Here is a 20,198-nt window from a genome sequence, read left to right as displayed (position 1 = left end):
CAGACCAACTATAACCAACAGAGCATCTTTAAAAAACAGAGTAGAGTTACACTATCTTTACACATCAGACCAACTATAACCAACAGAGCATCTTTAAAAAACAGAGTAGAGTTACACTATCTTTACACATCAGACCAACTATAAACAATAGAGCATCTTTAAACAACAGAGTAGAGTTACAGTACCTTTACACATCAGAGCAACTATAAACAACAGGGCGTCTTTAAACAACAGAGTAGAGTTACACTATCTTTACACATCAGACCAACTATAAACAATAGAGCATCTTTAAACAACAGAGTAGAGTTACAGTACCTTTACACATCAGAGCAACTATAAACAACAGGGCGTCTTTAAACAACAGAGTAGAGTTACACTATCTTTACACATCAGACCAACTATAAACAATAGAGCATCTTTAAACAACAGAGTAGAGTTACAGTACCTTTACACATCAGAGCAACTATAAACAACAGGGCGTCTTTAAACAACAGAGTAGAGTTACACTATCTTTACACATCATAGCAACTATAAACAACAGGGCGTCTTTAAACAACAGAGTAGAGTTACACTATCTTTACACATCAGAGCAACTATAAACAACAGGGCGTCTTTAAACAACAGAGTAGAGTTACACTATCTTTACACATCATAGCAACTATAAACAACAGAGCGTCTTTAAACAACAGAGTAGAGTTACACTATCTTTACACATCAGAGCAACTATAAACAACAGGGCGTCTTTAAACAACAGAGTAGAGTTACACTATCTTTACACATCATAGCAACTATAAACAACAGAGCGTCTTTAAACAACAGAGTAGAGTTACACTATCTTTACACATCAGAGCAACTATAAACAACAGGGCGTCTTTAAACAACAGAGTAGAGTTACACTATCTTTACACATCATAGCAACTATAAACAACAGAGCGTCTTTAAACAACAGAGTAGAGTTACACTATCTTTACACATCAGAGCAACTATAAACAACAGGGCGTCTTTAAACAACAGAGTAGAGTTACACTATCTTTACACATCATAGCAACTATAAACAACAGAGCGTCTTTAAACAACAGAGTAGAGTTACACTATCTTTACACATCAGAGCAACTATAAACAACAGGGCGTCTTTAAACAACAGAGTAGAGTTACAGTATCTTAACACATCATAGCAACTATAAACAACAGAGCGTCTTTAAACAACAGAGTAGAGTTACACTATCTTTACACATCAGAGCAACTATAAACAACAGAGTGTCTTTAAACAACAGAGTAGAGTTACAGTATCTTTACACATCATAGCAACTATAAACAACAGAGCGTCTTTAAGCAACAGAGTAGTTACACTATCTTAACACATCATAGCAACTATAAACAACAGAGCGTCTTTAAACAACAGAGTAGAGTTACACTATCTTTACACATCAGAGCAACTATAAACAACAGAGTGTCTTTAAACAACAGAGTAGAGTTACAGTATCTTTACACATCAGAGCAACTATAAACAACAGAGCGTCTTTAAGCAACAGAGTAGAGTTACACTATCTTAACACATCATAGCAACTATAAACAACAGGGCGTCTTTAAACAACAGAGTAGAGTTACACTATCTTTACACATCAGAGCAACTATAAACAACAGGGCGTCTTTAAACAACAGAGTAGAGTTACAGTATCTTTACACATCAGAGCAACTATAAACAACAGAGTGTCTTTAAACAACAGAGTAGAGTTACACTATCATTACACATAAGAGCAACTATAAACAACTGAGCGTCTTTAAACAACAGAGTAGTTACAGTATCTTTACACATCATAGCAACTATAAACAACAGAGGATCTTTAAACAACAGAGTAGTAACAGTACTTTTACACATCATACCAACTATAAACACTAGAGCATCTTTAAACAACAGAGTAGAGTTACACTATCTTTACACATCAGAGCAACTATAAACAACAGGGCGTCTTTAAACAACAGAGTAGAGTTACAGTATCTTTACACATCAGAGCAACTATAAACAACAGAGTGTCTTTAAACAACAGAGTAGAGTTACAGTATCTTTACACATCAGAGCAACTATAAACAACAGGGCGTCTTTAAACAACAGAGTAGAGTTACACTATCTTTACACATCAGAGCAACTATAAACAACAGGGCGTCTTTAAACAACAGAGTAGAGTTACACTATCTTTACACATCATAGCAACTATAAACAACAGAGCGTCTTTAAACAACAGAGTAGAGTTACACTATCTTAACTCATCAGAGCAACTATAAACAACAGAGCATCTTTAAACAACAGAGTAGAGTTACACTATCTTTATACACCATAGCAACTATAAACAACAGGGCGTCTTTAAACAACAGAGTAGAGTTACACTATCTTTACACATCATAGCAACTATAAACAACAGAGCATCTTTAAACAACAGAGTAGAGTTACAGTATCTTTACACATCAGAGCAACTATAAACAACAGAGCATCTTTAAACAACAGAGTAGTAACAGTACTTTTACACATCATACCAACTATAAACACTAGAGCATCTTTAAACAACAGAGTAGAGTTACAGTATCTTTACACATCAGAGCAACTATAAACAACAGAGCGCCTTTAAACAACAGAGTAGAGTTACACTAACTTAACTCTTCAGAGCAACTATAAACAACTGAGCGTCTTTAAACAACAGAGTAGAGTTACACTATCTTTACACATCAGGGCAACTATAAACAACAGAGCGTCTTTAAACAACAGAGTAGAGTTACACTATCATTACACATCAGAGCAACTATAAACAACAGAGCGTCTTTAAACAACAGAGTAGAGTTACACTATCTTAACACATCAGAGCAATTATAAACAACAGAGCGTCTTTAAACAACAGAGTAGAGTTACACTATCTTTACACATCATAGCAACTATAAACAACAGAGCGTCTTTAAACAACAGAGTAGTTACAGTATCTTTACACATCAGAGCAACTATAAACAACAGAGCGTCTTTAAACAACAGAGTAGAGTTACACTATCTTTACACATCAGAGCAACTATAAACAACAGGGCGTCTTTAAACAACAGAGTAGAGTTACAGTATCTTTACACATCAGAGCAACTATAAACAACAGAGCATCTTTAAACAACAGAGTAGAGTTACAGAATCTTTACACATCAGAGCAACTATAAACAACAGAGCATCTTTAAACAACAGAGTAGAGTTACAGTATCTTTACACATCAGAGCAACTATAAACAACAGAGCATCTTTAAACAACAGAGTAGAGTTACAGTATCTTTACACATCAGAGCAACTATAAACAACAGAGTGTCTTTAAACAACAGAGTAGAGTTACACTATCATTACACATAAGAGCAACTATAAACAACAGAGCATCTTTAAACAACAGAGTAGAGTTACACTATCTTTATACACCATAGCAACTATAAACAACAGGGCGTCTTTAAACAACAGAGTAGAGTTACACTATCTTTACACATCATAGCAACTATAAACAACAGAGCATCTTTAAACAACAGAGTAGAGTTACACTATCTTTACACATCATAGCAACTATAAACAACAGGGCGTCTTTAAACAACAGAGTAGAGTTACACTATCTTTACACATCATAGCAACTATAAACAACAGGGCGTCTTTAAACAACAGAGTAGAGTTACACTATCTTTACACATCATAGCAACTATAAACAACAGAGCATCTTTAAACAACAGAGTAGAGTTACAGTATCTTTACACATCAGAGCAACTATAAACAACAGAGTGTCTTTAAACAACAGAGTAGAGTTACACTATCATTACACATAAGAGCAACTATAAACAACTGAGCGTCTTTAAACAACAGAGTAGTTACAGTATCTTTATACATCATAGCAACTATAAACAACAGAGCGTCTTTAAACAACAGAGTAGAGTTACACTATCTTTACACATAAGAGCAACTATAAACAACAGAGTGTCTTTAAACAACAGAGTAGAGTTACACTATCTTTACACATAAGAGCAACTATAAACAACAGAGCGTCTTTAAACAACAGAGTAGAGTTACACTATCTTTACACATAAGAGCAACTATAAACAACAGAGCGTCTTTAAACAACAGAGTAGAGTTATACTATCTTAACACATCAGAGCAATTATAAACAACAGAGCGTCTTTAAACAACAGAGATGCTTACAGCATTTTTTTAGAACAGAGCATCTATAAAGAACAGAATGCTTTTAAGCTTTAGATGTGTTTGTTCTAGTGGGTGTGTTATTCAGTTTGTTCAGCACACAGATGACATGCCTTGAACCCAAAACAAGCTGCTCACCACTTTGCAACATTTATTTCAAAATAACAGAGCTAATATCACAATATACAACGGAATTATAACTTTTTAACATGGTTAAGCTCATGGTCTTTCTTAGAAGCTTTATAAATGCTACTTATTGTTGAAAAAGTACAGACCACACAAATATGTTATCATCTTTTTGCCTGCATGAACAACTGACTCTTGCAGGGATAGGTAACCCCAAAATGAAAATTCTGTCATCATTTACTTAGATTGTTCCCAAGAATACTTGAAACCAAACAGATCTCATCCCCCATTGACTCCAATGGCAGTAAATGGGGGATGCTTCATATCGTTTTCACAATCGTTTTAAGTAGAGATATCACTATTTGTATGGTATGCATGTCACACTTAACCCTTGTGTTGCGTTCAGGTATTTACAAGAACTTCCTTCATAAATTTGGTTTAACAAAGGTTAACAAATAATAACCATATAGGATGTATATGTTGCTTATAATTATGATAAAGCAAAAATCTGTAAAGTATTTTAATGCATCCTTTATTATGGCTTAATTTATTTCTAAACCACTAGACCATTGTGGAGTCACGAAAAAATGAAATTGCCATATAACCTGCTTAAAACCTCTTCATAAATGTGTTATTACAGCCTCATTACAAAGAATTGCTTTACAGCATGCCAGTCGATATGCATAGAGGTTTTATATGAATTCAGTGATCTGAGGTGAGTTCATGTCAAGAACAGGATTACTGGAGGGACGTTCTGTCGGGCAGCAGAGATAATGATGACCAGGGTGGGCGTCTCCTTAGGTAAGATTACATTCCCACCCACGATTGCATGATAATCAGCTTTGCCTGCGCACTGCTAACAGGGCAGAAGCAAGAAGGAAACAGTCCTCACATCCACGGTAATAAAGCTCAAGCAGCAACAGCTGCAATTTCACCTTATTTCAAAGAATGGCATCACGCTGTCATCTGACAGATCGAAAGTCTATTTCATTTTTTTATTCAATTGTGTCCAAGTATACCTTTACCTTTGGTGGCCCATCACAATATAAAAGAGCGAGTTGCAACCGAAACTACTTGCAATAATCACATTTGAAGTGCAGCACATTGCATTGCGAGATTTGTAAGTCTTGGTTTTGGTTGGACTGACCCCTATGACAGAATAAAACTGGGAGGCAATCGTTTTGATGGAAAATTCAATATTGATCTCAAGGTGCAGTATGTAAAGGAGCCATTAGTAAATGGAGACGTGTAAGGTCAAAGCAATTCACACTATGGCAATAATAAAAATCAGTTTAAAAGAATTATAAATACCTGTTTTTTCAAGGGAGAGTGAATATTTATATTCATATTTTACACAAAGCCTGGTCACGTTATGTAAAATTTCAGTAAATGCAGCATTCTGCACATTACACGCTAAACAGTATATTGCCTATTCTGTAAATCCATTGATAAAAGTTGACTATGTTGTTCCTAAACAGCTTCACTACATTTTTAAGCCTGGTCCTATGTTTTAGCTGTTTTAAGTGAAAATAACTAGTCCTGGCATATTTTGAAACATATCATATATCAGTCAAGATGCATACCAGTAATGCTTTTTTATAAAGGGACTTTATAATTAACCTAAGGCATAGTCCTGGCTCAAACTAAGCTTTGTCTGCGAAACCAGGCAATTACATCTAATTACATGACTATTCTTGAAATATCATCCATGGCATTTTTAACGATTTTGCACAGATTTTCTTAAACCCTCGAGTCTGATCAATTAACAAGCCAAGAAGAAAAAACTTTGTACATTTGCCATATTGGAAATTAAATACCAAGCTAGGCATAGCAATGTAAAATTCAATATGTTTCACCCAAAGCACTCGGCTGTATTTTGGTGTAGCAATTCATCCCGGTGTATTTAATCTGCAAATAATCCGTATTCCATACTATCCGCATTGATTTGTGTCAGATCGTTTGGCCAGAGAACTGGAGCGTAAACCAAAATCGGCACCTTTAATAAAATGCGATTTATTTTTTCAGTAACACTTCAGTATAGGGAGCAATTCTCACTATTAACTAGTTGTTATTATCATGCATGTTATTGGCATATTGGTAGTGTATTAGTACCTATAAAGCACATATTCTGCATGACCATACTCTACATCCCTAATCCTGTCTAATACCTTAACCTAAAAACTACCTTTAATATTTACAGGGCAACAAATTAAGAGTTTATAGGGGGAAAAAGTCATAGTAAATGGTTTGTTAATAGGAGGAATTGCCCCTTATTCTGAAATTGACCAATTTTTCTTATTCAAACTTGTAGTACTACCAATTCCTACTCATAATAATGTATAACTAAAACAAATAGCCAATAAAGTATACATATTTTTTTGAAACATGCAATAAAGGCAACAAAGTATCAATGAATTTTGAAATCCAAGTAATTTATTTTGATTGTTCTGTGAGCAGCACAGAACATCATGTGGTCATAGTTTGCTCCACTGTAGGAGGATTGTGACAGTCACTGTATCTCCCTGAAAGCTCTCTTTTCTGTGTACTTCACCTTCAGCCGCCTCTTATATCTGAAAATATGATTTGAAATAAACAATTAATATAATAAAAATAAAAAGCATTGAATAGTCTAATTACAATGCATAATATGTGTTTATGTATTAAAAAGCAAATATAGAATAAAACGCTGAACGTACTTGGCCCGCTCTCTGGGCTCAATCAGGTTTCTCTTCTGGAAGCTCTTAAATCTGTCTTTGAGGATGCTGCCCTCTGGCTGCAACAAAAACACATGCACATCTCAAAAACTAGAACTCAACTGCGAGTATAAAACAGACAAAAGCAAACCAAGAAACAAACCTTTAGACAGCGAAGAGAGCCGGGAAGCTCATCGCTCAACTGCACATCCAGATCAGGTGTCTGAAACCTATGAGAATAAATCACAGAGCCTTAGCCATTTCTTTATTCAATTCAGATCCTTTGTAAAAAAAAAAATTGGTTGAATTTTAATCTTTTTCCTCACTACATTAAAAAGGGACAATAAGGGTATCGATGAATAAAAACTGTTACTCAAAAGATGTGTCAGCAAAGCATAAGGTTAGAGAACTGACTTGAGTATGCCCAGTCGACGTGGCATGCTTTTCTCCGCCTCCTGCTTTGCCTTCCGCTGAGCTTGTCTCATCTTTGTCACCTGTTCCTGTGTTTTCAGGTTGGCACGGATAGACCGCAGCTGGAACAACTGTTGCCTCCTGTCAATCACCTGACGCTCGGCTTTCTTTTGCAACTCCTGTTAAAATGAATCGAAAGATGTGAAATGCGAAAAAAACAAAAAACTCAAGCGGCACTTGCTGATGCAGCAAATCCACTTACCTTTATCCTTTCTTCTTTCTCTTTCCTCCTCTGTTTCTCGGTTTTCTTTTTTTGAGTTGCAGATGGTCCGACAGCGGTGTCTTCAGTATCCTCCTCCGACTGCATTTGTTCCGTCTCCTCCTCCGTCTCCTCCTCCTCCTCCTCATCATCCTCCTCTTCAATCAAACCTTCCACCTGTTCATTAAAGGCGCTCTCCTACACACAAACAAACCAAATCTGCATTCACAGCCGAACTCAACACGACAAAGTTGCCTTCGCCAGGCAATGATTCACCCCACTCCCATGTTATCAACAACATTACATTTGGGACCCGTTTAAAGCAATGTAAAGTGAAAGTTGGCATAAAAAAAGTGATTTGGGTTGCCAGTTCCAGGCATAACTGAATATGAAAACCAAATAATAATAAAATAAGTAGCATTGCACCTGGTAAGGTCAAGTTTTAGTGTTGCGTTTGTACCTCAGTTGCAATTTCTCCAGTCACAGCCAATTGTCGCTGCAATTTATCCTCCTCCTTTAGCCTCTTGACTTCCACCTTATGAGCTTCACCGAGCAGCTCCTAATTCACACATACACAATCATTTTATGATAACCCGAATAATCATCATAACACACATAAATAATGTTTTTTAATATTATTATATTTTTTTTAACCTGGTGAGAAAAGAAGTCAGGGTTGTACGAAGCTCCAGGAGCGATAATCTCAACCGCAGGAAGAACCGAGGGCTTCTCGTTCAGTTTACTTGGTCTCTGTAGGTGAAAAAGCACAAATTAATTGCAATAATGACTGGTATTAAATCTGTCTAGACCACGATCAATCAGATCCTAAAAAATAAGGTGCTTACCCTGACACGCTTTTTCTTGGTCTGTTCGAGGTAGTAGGGATCTGCTGTTTCTGGTGCTGTAGGACATAAAGATACTCTAATATACCAAATGGGTCGCATGAGAAAAAAAAATATGGGAAGTGAAATGAGCCGACTCACTGCCTGCAGTCCATAGGTCATAAAAAGGCGTATGTGGATTATTACAGGCTGGATTTTCTTTAACGGGGACTCTTGTGGTGGCCGCTGCCCTGCGGAGCTGAAGAAGCTTTTCTCTGCGTGGCACCACGCCTCTGGCCGCCAACTTTGCTGCTTTCTCTGCAATGCGGCGCTGCTTTTTAGCGTTGGGCTGCTGGAAGGCTAATATACTGAAAAACACAAGAATCACATGATTTTGTATAATGTTCTAGGGTTGAACAAACTGGCCTGTTTAGGTTTGTAAACCACACACCTATAGACCTTTTCACACCAAATAAATATTTTAAGCAATGAGATATTTTTCTTCAATTCTGAATGATTAATAAAATACAAACATTCAGTTTAGAGCAGTTGATATCCGTAATTATAAATTAGAAATAACATGTCAGATAAGTTTAGCATCCCTAATGCCCTCAGATCCCAGAGCGCCGTTCACACAACAGCCTCCCCCAGGTTCCATTAAGTATCTTCACATTCCCAAAGAAATGCTGGGAGCGCAAGGATGAGATCATCACCGGGCAGGAGCTAACCTTGAAACAAGGTAGTGTGGACACAAAGAGAAGGATGCAGGTTACATACTGCACTTACTTCTTCGGTGCTTGTATATGAGAGGCAGGCTGAAGAATTAGATCCATCCGCAGTGGCTTTGAATTTCTAGACTTCTTGACGGTTTCTTCTTTTTCTTCTAATAACAGAGAGGAATGGTTGTGGTTAGACTACGAGATGAAGGCAATAAGCACGATGTTTATTTAATTTCAACTTACGTGGTCGAGTGTCTTTTTCTTTTTCACCGAAGTCTACAAAGAAGAGGCCGTCATCTGGTTTTTCGGATATCAACCCACTGTGGAAAAACGTCGAGGTTAAAATGAATCGAACATCCAAAGTTTGTTTGTTAAGAAGTCCCCCGCAAGGGATCTCGTGAACTGCCCGATGACCACGTGATCATCTCCCCTTTAACTCTACACAGATGAATGCATTGTCAGATGTACTTCAAAGTTAAACACAAATGAACTGGTGGCCGACATGTATCTTTATTTTTAACTTAATCGTTCCAGTGCACATCTGTTCACTTACCCTGCGGCTCTCTCCTGAAGCCGCACGTCATCCAGAAACTCCTCCACATCGTGAATATCACTGTATTTGTTCCAGTTCTTTTTCCTGTTTTTGTTTACACGTTTCCTCCGCTTGATGTCCGCAATTTTTCCATCTAAATCCGCTTTAAGAGGCAAAAAGCCTGCTTGAGATGAGGCCACGCGCTTGTGTCTTCTGGCAGCGCCATGATGGATTTAAAGAGGCGGAGAAACAAGGAAGAACGTCACGAATACTACTTCTTCTTCCTGTATTTTTTATTGGCGGTTGACAAGCCAATTTATGGTGTATTACCGCCACCAACTGGAATATTAATAAGGCACAGTGACTTTTATTTTATATACAAATATTTTTTTTGTCATACAAAACATTACACTATGCCATACGTGCAATCGATTGATCTTAACTTGTAGCGAACTCCGAAAATTCTCGACAGTAGTAAATATTGGACGTTTTTACAGGGGCTCAGAAAGCATATTACATTTATTACGGTTCATTCAAACTTTAGTGAGACGTTTATTCAGTTCAATTTCAAACGATAAATACCAAGGATTGGCACATAGGACGCAAGTAAATTTACTCCATTATCCTATAAAATTATTATTTAAAAGTCCTTGTCAATTGCTGCTGTAGGGAAGAAGGACCCACCTATCAGTAAAAAGAGCCAATCGTGTATCGACTAATTATTCTCTGGGGGCGGAGATATGTACATAGTGTGCGAAGCTCGGTCCACATTTGCGCATGCGCAACCCGGAAAAAGCGCTTTTTACCTCAAATCGAGCTTCAGCAACTATATTCGTCATACAGTTGATGTTACTATGTATACGCGAACATATGCAAGACGAATCAGCTTTTATTGACGATCTGGATTATATTAATTTTTATATAAAAAGTATAATTCTTGACATCAAGAATGGCATTTCTACTACTTACAGTTGATATTTTACATATCAGTAATTACATTTTCAGTAGTAAAAAACATAATTCTTGATATCTGTAATTGCATTTTTACACGTTAAATATAAATAACACAATAGGCTGCAATTTAAATCCAATTACAGATATCAATAATGAATTTCTTACATGTAAAAAATCTTATACCTGGGTTTATTAAACCAGCGGCGTCTTGTAGCTATTGTCTTCTCAAAAGGGCAGGAAATTGCTTTCCCGCACATTCTCCTTCACAACTCCTTCCTGGTGGATCCTTCTTCATAACTCAGTCCGGTCAACAAAATCTCTCACAACTACTTAAAACCCATCTCTTCTGTGAATACTTGACAGACAAATGAAAAATACATCTAACTTTCTCTCTTTCTCCCAACAGGTATTGTTCTGGCTTTTGTGGAAAGAAGTAACTTGGTATTAGCACCTATTATATTATTGTAAGTGGCTTTGGATTAAAGTGTCTGCTTAATGACTTAATGTAAATGGATCCTCAACAAAAACAGATTTATGATCACAGTCTGACAATATAGAGAAAGACGGACAAAGACAAATTGTTGACTCTGCTCTTCTTTTCCTCTGGCCTCCTCTGCTTGAGCATTTCTCTCTCTTTCTGTTCTCCATCTCTCATGTGAGATCTCTTACAGTTCATTCTACAAGCATTGCAATTCTACATTAGTCACTATTTCTTGTATTTATATTGTAACCAAAAGCTCTCCGACAGATTTATATTTATCCATCGTAACTGCACTTATTTCTCTCAACTAACAAAATACAGTTTTATTACATGAAACATTACATCCAACATGTTTTAAAAAAAGTGTATATAAAATAATCTGATGATATAAAATGACACTGTATAATACATAGAAATGAACATAGAGTATACTTTACACACACAATATAGACAATCATTAGAAATTTTGAATTTTTATTCCCTCAATGAAATAATGGAGTTGCTGTTGCTAGCCATGTTAGCTGCTGGTAGTCAAAGGTGCCCCAGAATGTTCAACAGAACAAAGACATTTACAGGTTTGGAACAATTTCAGGGTCAGTAATTCATGACAGAATTTTCATTTTTGGGTGAAGTATACCTTTAAGAACATGTTCATGTGACTATCAGAGAGATGTTCTTACTTTTTGAAGTAAATGTGTAGCTCATAGATTTAAGTTACATTAGTGACCTTCTTGTAAAAAGTTAAATAGTAATAATGTTAATCTGAAGGCATTTCTTCAATGCTTTCAGGATTCAGACTCAAAGTTTCAATCTCTTTCTATTTCTGATCCTTCTTCAGATGTTGTGACGATTAAATTCATTTGTTTTATTGGTTGATAAAGTGAATCAGACACATGATGATTTTTACTGTACATCTCCGAACATATTGCGAAACATCATTTTCTTTAGTTGAAGAAGTTTTTCAGTCACTTCATCAGGACTATCACAGGATTATGAAACTGAATGTGTGAATGATTTTTTTCAAACAGTGTTATCAGTGTGAGGTGCTATTGTGTCTTCAGTTTGTGTTGATTGTGTGTCTGTAATGTCACTATAGTGTCGTCTTCTTATTCACCTTTAGATGATACTGAACATCACACACACACACACACACACACACTAACACACACACACACACACACACACACACACACACACCTTACTGTCATGACCAGCGAGTCCTAAAAGGGAAACACAAAGACAGAAGTAATGTATCATCACTACACATATCAACAATAATAAACTCACTTTAACGAACCTAATAAAGCATGAATGACTAATTTTGTCTATTTTAATGTATGACTAGTGGAAACACAAATACAGCTTCCCAAATTTATTGGACGCCCTCAGTATAGTAACAAACAAGTTGCAAACCATAATCTAGTCAGCCCTCAAGGCCATACTATTGGGAATGAATGGCTTTCCAGGCGGACAAGAAAATGAAACAACCTCATTCCAAACAAAATGGCAAAAAATAAATTCCAAGAGCATCATATCAGCCCAAACATCTGGGGGGAACTATCCCTTTAACAGTTTCATGTGTGTAACATTAGATTTTTTACTGAAAATGCAAATAGCTTTTGACAACTTCGATATTCAAAGACTCGATATGGAAATTGTTCAAAAAGCATTTTTGGCCCATCACCACCCTTTATGGACAAAAATGAGGGAGAATTTGAGAGTAACATCAAATAACCCAGCCCAACTAACAGAGTCTGCAGGTGGACTTTAGATCGTTGCTCAAGCCGCAGCCCCACACATCATTCTGGGACTGCCGTTCAACAGGCTCATGTTTCTAAGGTTTAGCCCCTGGCATCACTGAGGATATTCCAAAACTGGTGATAACGACTGGTTTGACGAAATCCCCCAATGCTAGTGGGATGGAGGTTACTAGTCTTTAAACAAATGTAATGTTTGCAGTTCATCAGAAAAATAGAAGATTAGCTGACTTTAACTGTATATGTGAAGTTCACATTAATATTTTTTTGAAAACTTAGATTCCTATTCTGGACTGTTAGAATAAAAAAAGACATGACATATGATTAAATCTAATTAATATATTGCGAATCAACTTTATTTTGACTAACTGGAAAACCAAACCAAAATGCCATAAAACCGCATTGTAAATCATTAAAACAGGAATAAAATATAATATCTATCAATAATGGCTTCACACTTCCTAGATATGTTCATACCTTGCGTTAACACACAACGTAATGAGACACAGGTGAAAGCCATAAACTAAGTGATGATGGATTACACAGATGACAGAATTGATTGGTCAGCCATGTAAATTACCAAGTGATTATTTACAAAAGGTGAGTACAAATAGCAAATAGTCTCGATGAGATTGTCAACTTTTGCAGTTAAGGTTTTTTCAACTGAATTGAGGCGTTATAGCGGCACTAACAAGTAGAGTAGAATAGTGTATTCCCCGTGCAATGCTGGGGCTTAAGGATCTTTTACTTCTCTGCTTGACTGTGGTGACCGCAAGCTGTTTTAGGATTGGTCATGCTGCTTTTTCAGGAATGGGTTTTTCACTTGGAACCATTGACAACAGAACACCCAATTTTGGCAAGGTTATTATTGGCAGTGGTGTATCCAATGATTCCGCTGAAAGACAAGGAGAACAGTCTAATGGCTACTGGTCTGCTGAACAAGGTATGTTTATTGTAAATGTTTAAATTGTAGCCTTTTTAAATGGGAAACTGTTTATTGTCATTTATCTAAATTAGGCAAATTCCAACTTGCTGAGGCTAAGCTGAAACGCCTGGGACCTTCTGTGCACTGTGGAAATGATTCTATGACCCTGCGTGTTCCTGGCCCAAGAATGCCCCACTTCCTGGTTGACGGAGGTAAGCCTATGCAACCTTTTGGTTTCCTTCAAACATTTTATAAGTTCTATTGTGGTATGTTTCTTTTAAATAGGACTGGGGTCTCCAGTGCCTGTGTCTGAAATCCCAGCCAGCTGTGGTATCTCTGTGAAGAGGGTTCGTCGGGATGTTTCTTTTTCCGTTCCTTTCCATGGCGTCCTGTCCGACAACAGGTCAGTGTGTGCCCCTGCTGTGCAAAAAATGACTTTGCTGCAGTTGTGTTGTGCAAATAGGTCCTAATCTTTTCTCAATTCTGACAGCGTTGAAGTTATATTCTATCTCTGATTATAATGGGGGCACCAGTGCAGGCGTCATGCCCGTCGAGTTCTCCTGTTCCTATGGTTTCTGCTCCCCTTCCTGCAGTTTCTTGCTTTCCCACTAGAATGGTGATCTCGCTTGGGTTCAGGGCTGATAACGTCAAGATCAAAGGTAGTTTTTGTCTCAAATTCTTTAGTGAATTTAAACATGAGAGATTCTTTAGGATTTTTACCCCTCCATTTAGTTGATGGATTATGGCAGCCTCTGCTGTTAGAGTACTCTAAATGTGGGTTCACATTGGATACTGTCGGTGGTGCTCTGATGGTTACCGCACCATTTACTGGGAGCTGTTGGGTAATCAAGGTAAGATGTAACGGTCCTGTCAGCTAAACTGTTTTCTTTAATGCATTTTTTTGTACATTACAAACAAGAGTTATGTACAAAACTCCGTGTCCTGGCAGGCTCCTGGCAGGCCCGGACACGGAGGAAGGCCCGCTCCTGGCAGGCCCGGACACGGAGGAAGGCCCGCTCCTGGCAGGCCCGGACACGGAGGAAGGCCCGCTCCTGGCAGGCCCGGACACGGAGGAAGGCCCGCTCCTGGCAGGCCCGGACACGGAGGAAGGCCCGCTCCTGGCAGGCCCGGACACGGAGGAAGGCCCGCTCCTGGCAGGCCCGGACACGGAGGAAGGCCCGCTCCTGGCAGGCCCGGACACGGAGGAAGGCCCGCTCCTGGCAGGCCCGGACACGGAGGAAGGCCCGCTCCTGGCAGGCCCGGACACGGAGGAAGGCCCGCTCCTGGCAGGCCCGGACACGGAACTAAATCTGGTTAATTTCTTATTTGTTTTCTATTTATGCTTGAATGTCATGGTTTGTCTTTCAGGTTCTTGAACAAACTAATAAAGCTTGAATGACTTATTTTGTCTATCTTAATGTATGAGTAGTGGAAACAACACAAATACAACTTCCCAGATTTATTGGACGCCCTCAGTATAGTAACAAACAAGTTACATACCATAAAAACTAGTCAGCCCTCAAGGCCTTACTAGTGGGCCAAATGATTGGCTTACCAGGCGGACAAGAAAATGAAACCTACCTCATACCAAACAAAATGGCAAAAAATAAATTCCAAGAGCATCATATCAGCCCCAACAACCTGGGTGAACTATCCCTTTGACAGTTTCATGTGTAACATTAGTTTGTTTACTCAAAATGCAAAAAACTTTTGACAACCTATATTCAGAGACTAAAGGGGTACTTCACACAAAGTTGTCTTTGAGTTGTTCCAAATCTGGGTACCATTTTTGGCCCATCACCACCCTTTATGGACAAAAATGAGGGAGAATTTGAGAGTAACATGAAATAACCCAGCCCAACTAACAGAGTCTGCAGGTGGACTTTAGATCGTTGCTCAAGCCGCAGCCCCACACATCATTCTGGGACTGCCCGTTCAACAGGCTCATGTGTCTAAGGTTGAGCCCCCGGCATCACTGACTCCAGAGACCACTAGAAAGTGTGGGAGAGGGATATAGATATTACAAAACTGGTGATAACGACTGGTTTGACAATCTCCCAAAGTTAGTGGGGATGATGTTACTAGTCTGTAAACAATTGTAATGTTTGCAGTTTTCATCTGAAAAATAGAAGATTAGATGACTGTAACTATATGGGCAGTTCACATTAATATTTTTTGAAAACTAAGATACCTATTCTGGACTTTTAGAATAAATAAAGACATGACATATGACTAAATCTATTTAATGTATTGTGAAGCAACTTTGTTTTGACAAACTGGAAAACCAAACAAAAAAATGCAATAAAACCGCATTGCAAATCATATATGTCTATCAATAAATTTTTATTTTATCTAAATTAAGCCCAATTCCAATTTGCTGAGGCTAAGATGAAACGCCTGGGTCCTTCTGTGCACTGTGGAAATGATTCTATGACCCTGCGTGTTCCTGGCCCAAGAATGCCCCACTTCCTGGTTGACGGAGGTAAGCCTATGCAACCTTTTGGTTTCCTTTTAAACATTTTATAAGGTCTGCTGTGGTGTGGTTTCTTTTAAATAGGAGTGGGGTCTCCAGTGCCTGTGTCTGAAATCCCAGCCAGCTGTGGTATCTCTGTGAAGAGGGTTGGTCGGGATGTTTCTTTTTCCGTTCCTTTCCATGGCTGTCCTGTCCGACAACAGGTCACTGCATGCCCTGCTGTGCAAAAAATGACTTTGCTGCAGTTGTTTTGTGCAAATGGGTCCTAATCTTTTCTCTATTCTGACAGAGTGGAAGTTATATTCTATCTCTGATTATAATGGGGGCACCAGTTCAGGCGTCATGCCCGACGAGTTCTCCTGTTCCTATGGTTTCTGCTCCACTTCCAGCAGTTTCTTGCTTTCCCACTAGAATGGTTATCTCGCTTGGGTTCAGGGCTGATACTGTCAAGATCAAAGGTAGTTTTTGTCTCAAATTCTTTAGTGATTTTAAACTTGATAGATTCTCTAGGATTTTTACCCCTCCATTTAGTTGATGGATTATGGCAGCCTCTACTGTTAGAGTACTCTAAATATGGGTTCACATTGGATACTGTCGATGGTGGTCTGGTGTTTACAGCACCATTTACTGGGAGCTGTTGTGTAATCAAGGTAAGATGTAACGGTTCTGTCAACTACACTATTTTCTTTGCTGTTTTTTTTTTGTACTTTACAAACCGGAGTTATTCATATTATGACTGTCCTTCTCAGGATACAGAAAGGTGGGGGATCACGTGACCCTTCGATGGTGATGCAGGCTTAGTTTTTTCGCTCCGCTCACTTCGCCAAATTTCTTGCGATCCTGTCAGTGTTCTTTGAACCACTCTGCATTGGACCCATTATGAATGCTAAGGCAGACAAAGGAGATCGGAATAGGGAGATTGAGCACTCGCCAATGAAGAAAAAATTCAGAGATTCCGCCATCTCCAGTGAGGACCTGGACAGTGCTATTGCTAACCGCATGGAACTAGCATTTAAAGAACACCAAAGCACTTTGAATTCGGTTGTGAACTCGGCAGTAAGAGATGCGATGGACTCCGTGCTGATTCCAGCATTGCGCGAACTGCGCGAGGACATACTAGCGACCAGTAAGTCTGTTAAAGAGCTGAGAGAGGAGTTTTGAGGCCATAGTTACCAAAACGAAGCAGACGCGTGACCGCGTTGATTCTGTTCAGGCAGCGGCGCGGGAAGATACGAGAAGAGTCACAGGCTTAAAGGATCAGCTGGAGCGACTCACCGAGAAGATGACAGATATGGAGGATAGGTGCAGGCGGAACAACGTGAGACTGGTGGGACTCCCAGAAGGGATGGAGGGTCCAGATGCAGCTAGTTTCCTCCGAGTTAATCTTTCCAAGTGGATTCCTTCCTTGAGGGGCCGTGACATTGCCCAGATGGGGATGATAGCAGGATGAGCATGGAAGCTTGCTAAGCTTATTGTTTCCGTTTTCTTCTCTTATACTGGGATATTGTCCTTATTTATCCGGTACAACGATCTCTTTGCTGGTAAGACTGACACTCCACTTATCTGCTTTGGAGGGGACTAATGGAGAGTAGGTTTAATTACAATATATGTATATATATATATATATATATATTATTTTTTTTTGGCTGTGTGAGCCTTTCGGGAAGCATGTCTTGCGTTAGGGTGGATCGGTCACAACCTATCACTGTTTTTTGTTGATCAGTCAGACCTATGTTCTCGGTAATGTGCGGTCTGAGTTGTTCTTTGTTTATGGTTGTCGGTTGTTCATATTTTTATGTTGTTTTTGTTTTTTACAGCAGACATTTGTACTTTTATTTACTTTACATTATCTCTAAAGGGATTTTTCCTATAGATCAGTGTTTACGGGTTATTTACGGAATGGAAGTGATTCTGTTTTTTCTTTTTTTGTTCTTTGCATTTACTGTGTACAATCTTGGGATTTTGAATATTCAATGCATACTTTAAATATTTTATCACTGAATGTGAACGGTTTAAATTCTGCAGTTAAAAGAACCCGTGTATTAGAATATTTACACCGTAAATCTATCTCCTGCGCCTTAATACAAGAGACACATTTAAAACAATCCGACGTGGCACGTTTCCAGAATAAGTATTACAAATTAATAGCTTTTTCCTGCGCCCAAAATAAAACTAAGGGGGGTGCTTATCCTTGTTAACAGGAAGTTAAATTTAACAATTGAACACCTTGGTATTGATGAGAAGGGTAGATTTGTTTTTATCCGATGCAAAAAATATAATATAATAATAGGTTAGCATTGGTCTCCATTTATGGTCCGAATGAGACAGACAGCACATTCCTTACACAGATTTCCAAAACTCTACTTGAGGAGATTGATTGTCCCCTAGTGGTGGGTGGTGATTTTAATGCTGTCATAAATCCTGCTTTAGATAAGTCTCAATCTGATAAAACAGCCAATCCGTCCTCTACATTATTGAATAAATTTATCACTGAGCTCAACTTAATCGATTTATGGAGAATTCAGAACACTAAAGCTAAGGACTTCACTTTTTTTTCTAATAGACACAAGACCTTCTCTAGGATAGACTACATATTTCTTAGCCCATCTTTAATTTCATCTAATTCCTCTATATCTATATTACCAATTTTATTATCTGATCATTCTGCTATGTTATGCAGTGTTCCTCTTTCCGATGTCAAAGCCAAGTGCCCTAGATGGCGCTTTAACATATCATTATTAAGTAACCAGACTTTTCCCAGCTAACAATTTTACGTTATAAAAACGTTCCTGTAACGTTTCAATTAAGTTTTAAAAACGTTTATGTTCTAACGTTCCTAGAACGTTCAAAACGTCCAGTTTTTTAGACGTTGTATTAACGTTATTGTTTGGTTATAAGAACGTTATTCAAAACGTTTTTAGAACGGTTCCACTTGTTGTTATATTAATGTTCTAAGAACGTTTTAAAAACGTTATAAAAACATTCCATTTGCCATTATAACAATGTTCTAAGAACGTTTTTAAAACGTTCCATTTGCCATTATATGAATGTTCTAAGAACGTTTTCCTAACGTTCACAGTAAGTTTTAAAAACGTTTATATTTTAACGTTCTAAGAACGTTCAAAACGTCCAGTTTTTTTAGACGTTGTATTAACGTTATTGTTTGGTTATAAGAACGTTATTCAAAACGTTTATAGAACAGTTCCATTTGTTGTTATATTAATGTTCTAAGAACATTTTTAAAAACGTTATAAAAACATTCCATTTTCCATTACAATAATGTTCTAAGAACGTTTTTTAAAATGTTATTAAAACGTTCCATTTGCCATTATATGAATATTCTAAGAACGTTTTCCTAACGTTAACAAAGTTTTAAAAACGTTTATGTTTGAACATTCTTAGAACGTTCAAAACGTCAAGTTTATCAAACGTTATATTAACATTATTGTTTGGTTGTAAGAACGTTATTCAAACGTTCCATTTGCAATCACATCAATGGTCTAAGAACGTTTTCCTACGGTTCACAGTTAATTATAAAAACAATATGTTTAAACATTGTTGGAACGTTCAGAACTACAGTTTTAAAACATTGTATTAACGTTATTGTTTGGTTATAAGAAAGTTGTTAAAATCTTTTAAGAACGTTCCAGTCTCTTGTTATAAAAATGTTCTAAGAACGTTATATAAAACATTAGGAAACTAAAAATACTATTCCGGTTCTTTTGTAGCAACAGCAAACAATACATTGTATGGGTCAAATGTATAGATAGTATGGATACAAAATCAATGACATGTACAAAGAATCAATTAAATGTATACTTTATATTTTAGTTATATTCAGTTTATATTATAA

At 37.6% G+C, this 20,198-nt stretch overlaps 1 protein-coding gene across 1 annotated transcript; it reads right to left on the bottom strand.

Annotated features, from left to right (window-relative positions):
• Positions 1-6,731: 6,731 nt before the first annotated feature.
• Positions 6,732-9,985, bottom strand: nop53 (NOP53 ribosome biogenesis factor; the record flags this gene model as incomplete). The annotated part of the gene is made up of 12 exons (XM_056756076.1): positions 6,732-6,890; positions 7,017-7,093; positions 7,177-7,243; positions 7,428-7,603; positions 7,687-7,881; positions 8,144-8,242; positions 8,338-8,433; positions 8,529-8,584; positions 8,667-8,872; positions 9,291-9,387; positions 9,467-9,543; positions 9,777-9,985. Coding segments are annotated over 12 exons (1,416 nt in total), but the record flags the coding sequence as incomplete, so codon positions are not given.
• Positions 9,986-20,198: the final 10,213 nt, after the last annotated feature.

This window comes from Triplophysa dalaica, chromosome 9 (genome assembly GCF_015846415.1).
Source record: "Triplophysa dalaica isolate WHDGS20190420 chromosome 9, ASM1584641v1, whole genome shotgun sequence".
Taxonomy (NCBI): domain Eukaryota; kingdom Metazoa; phylum Chordata; class Actinopteri; order Cypriniformes; family Nemacheilidae; genus Triplophysa; species Triplophysa dalaica.
The sequence above is the reverse complement of the archived record's forward strand: the minus strand, read 5'-3'. Positions and strand labels throughout refer to the sequence as shown.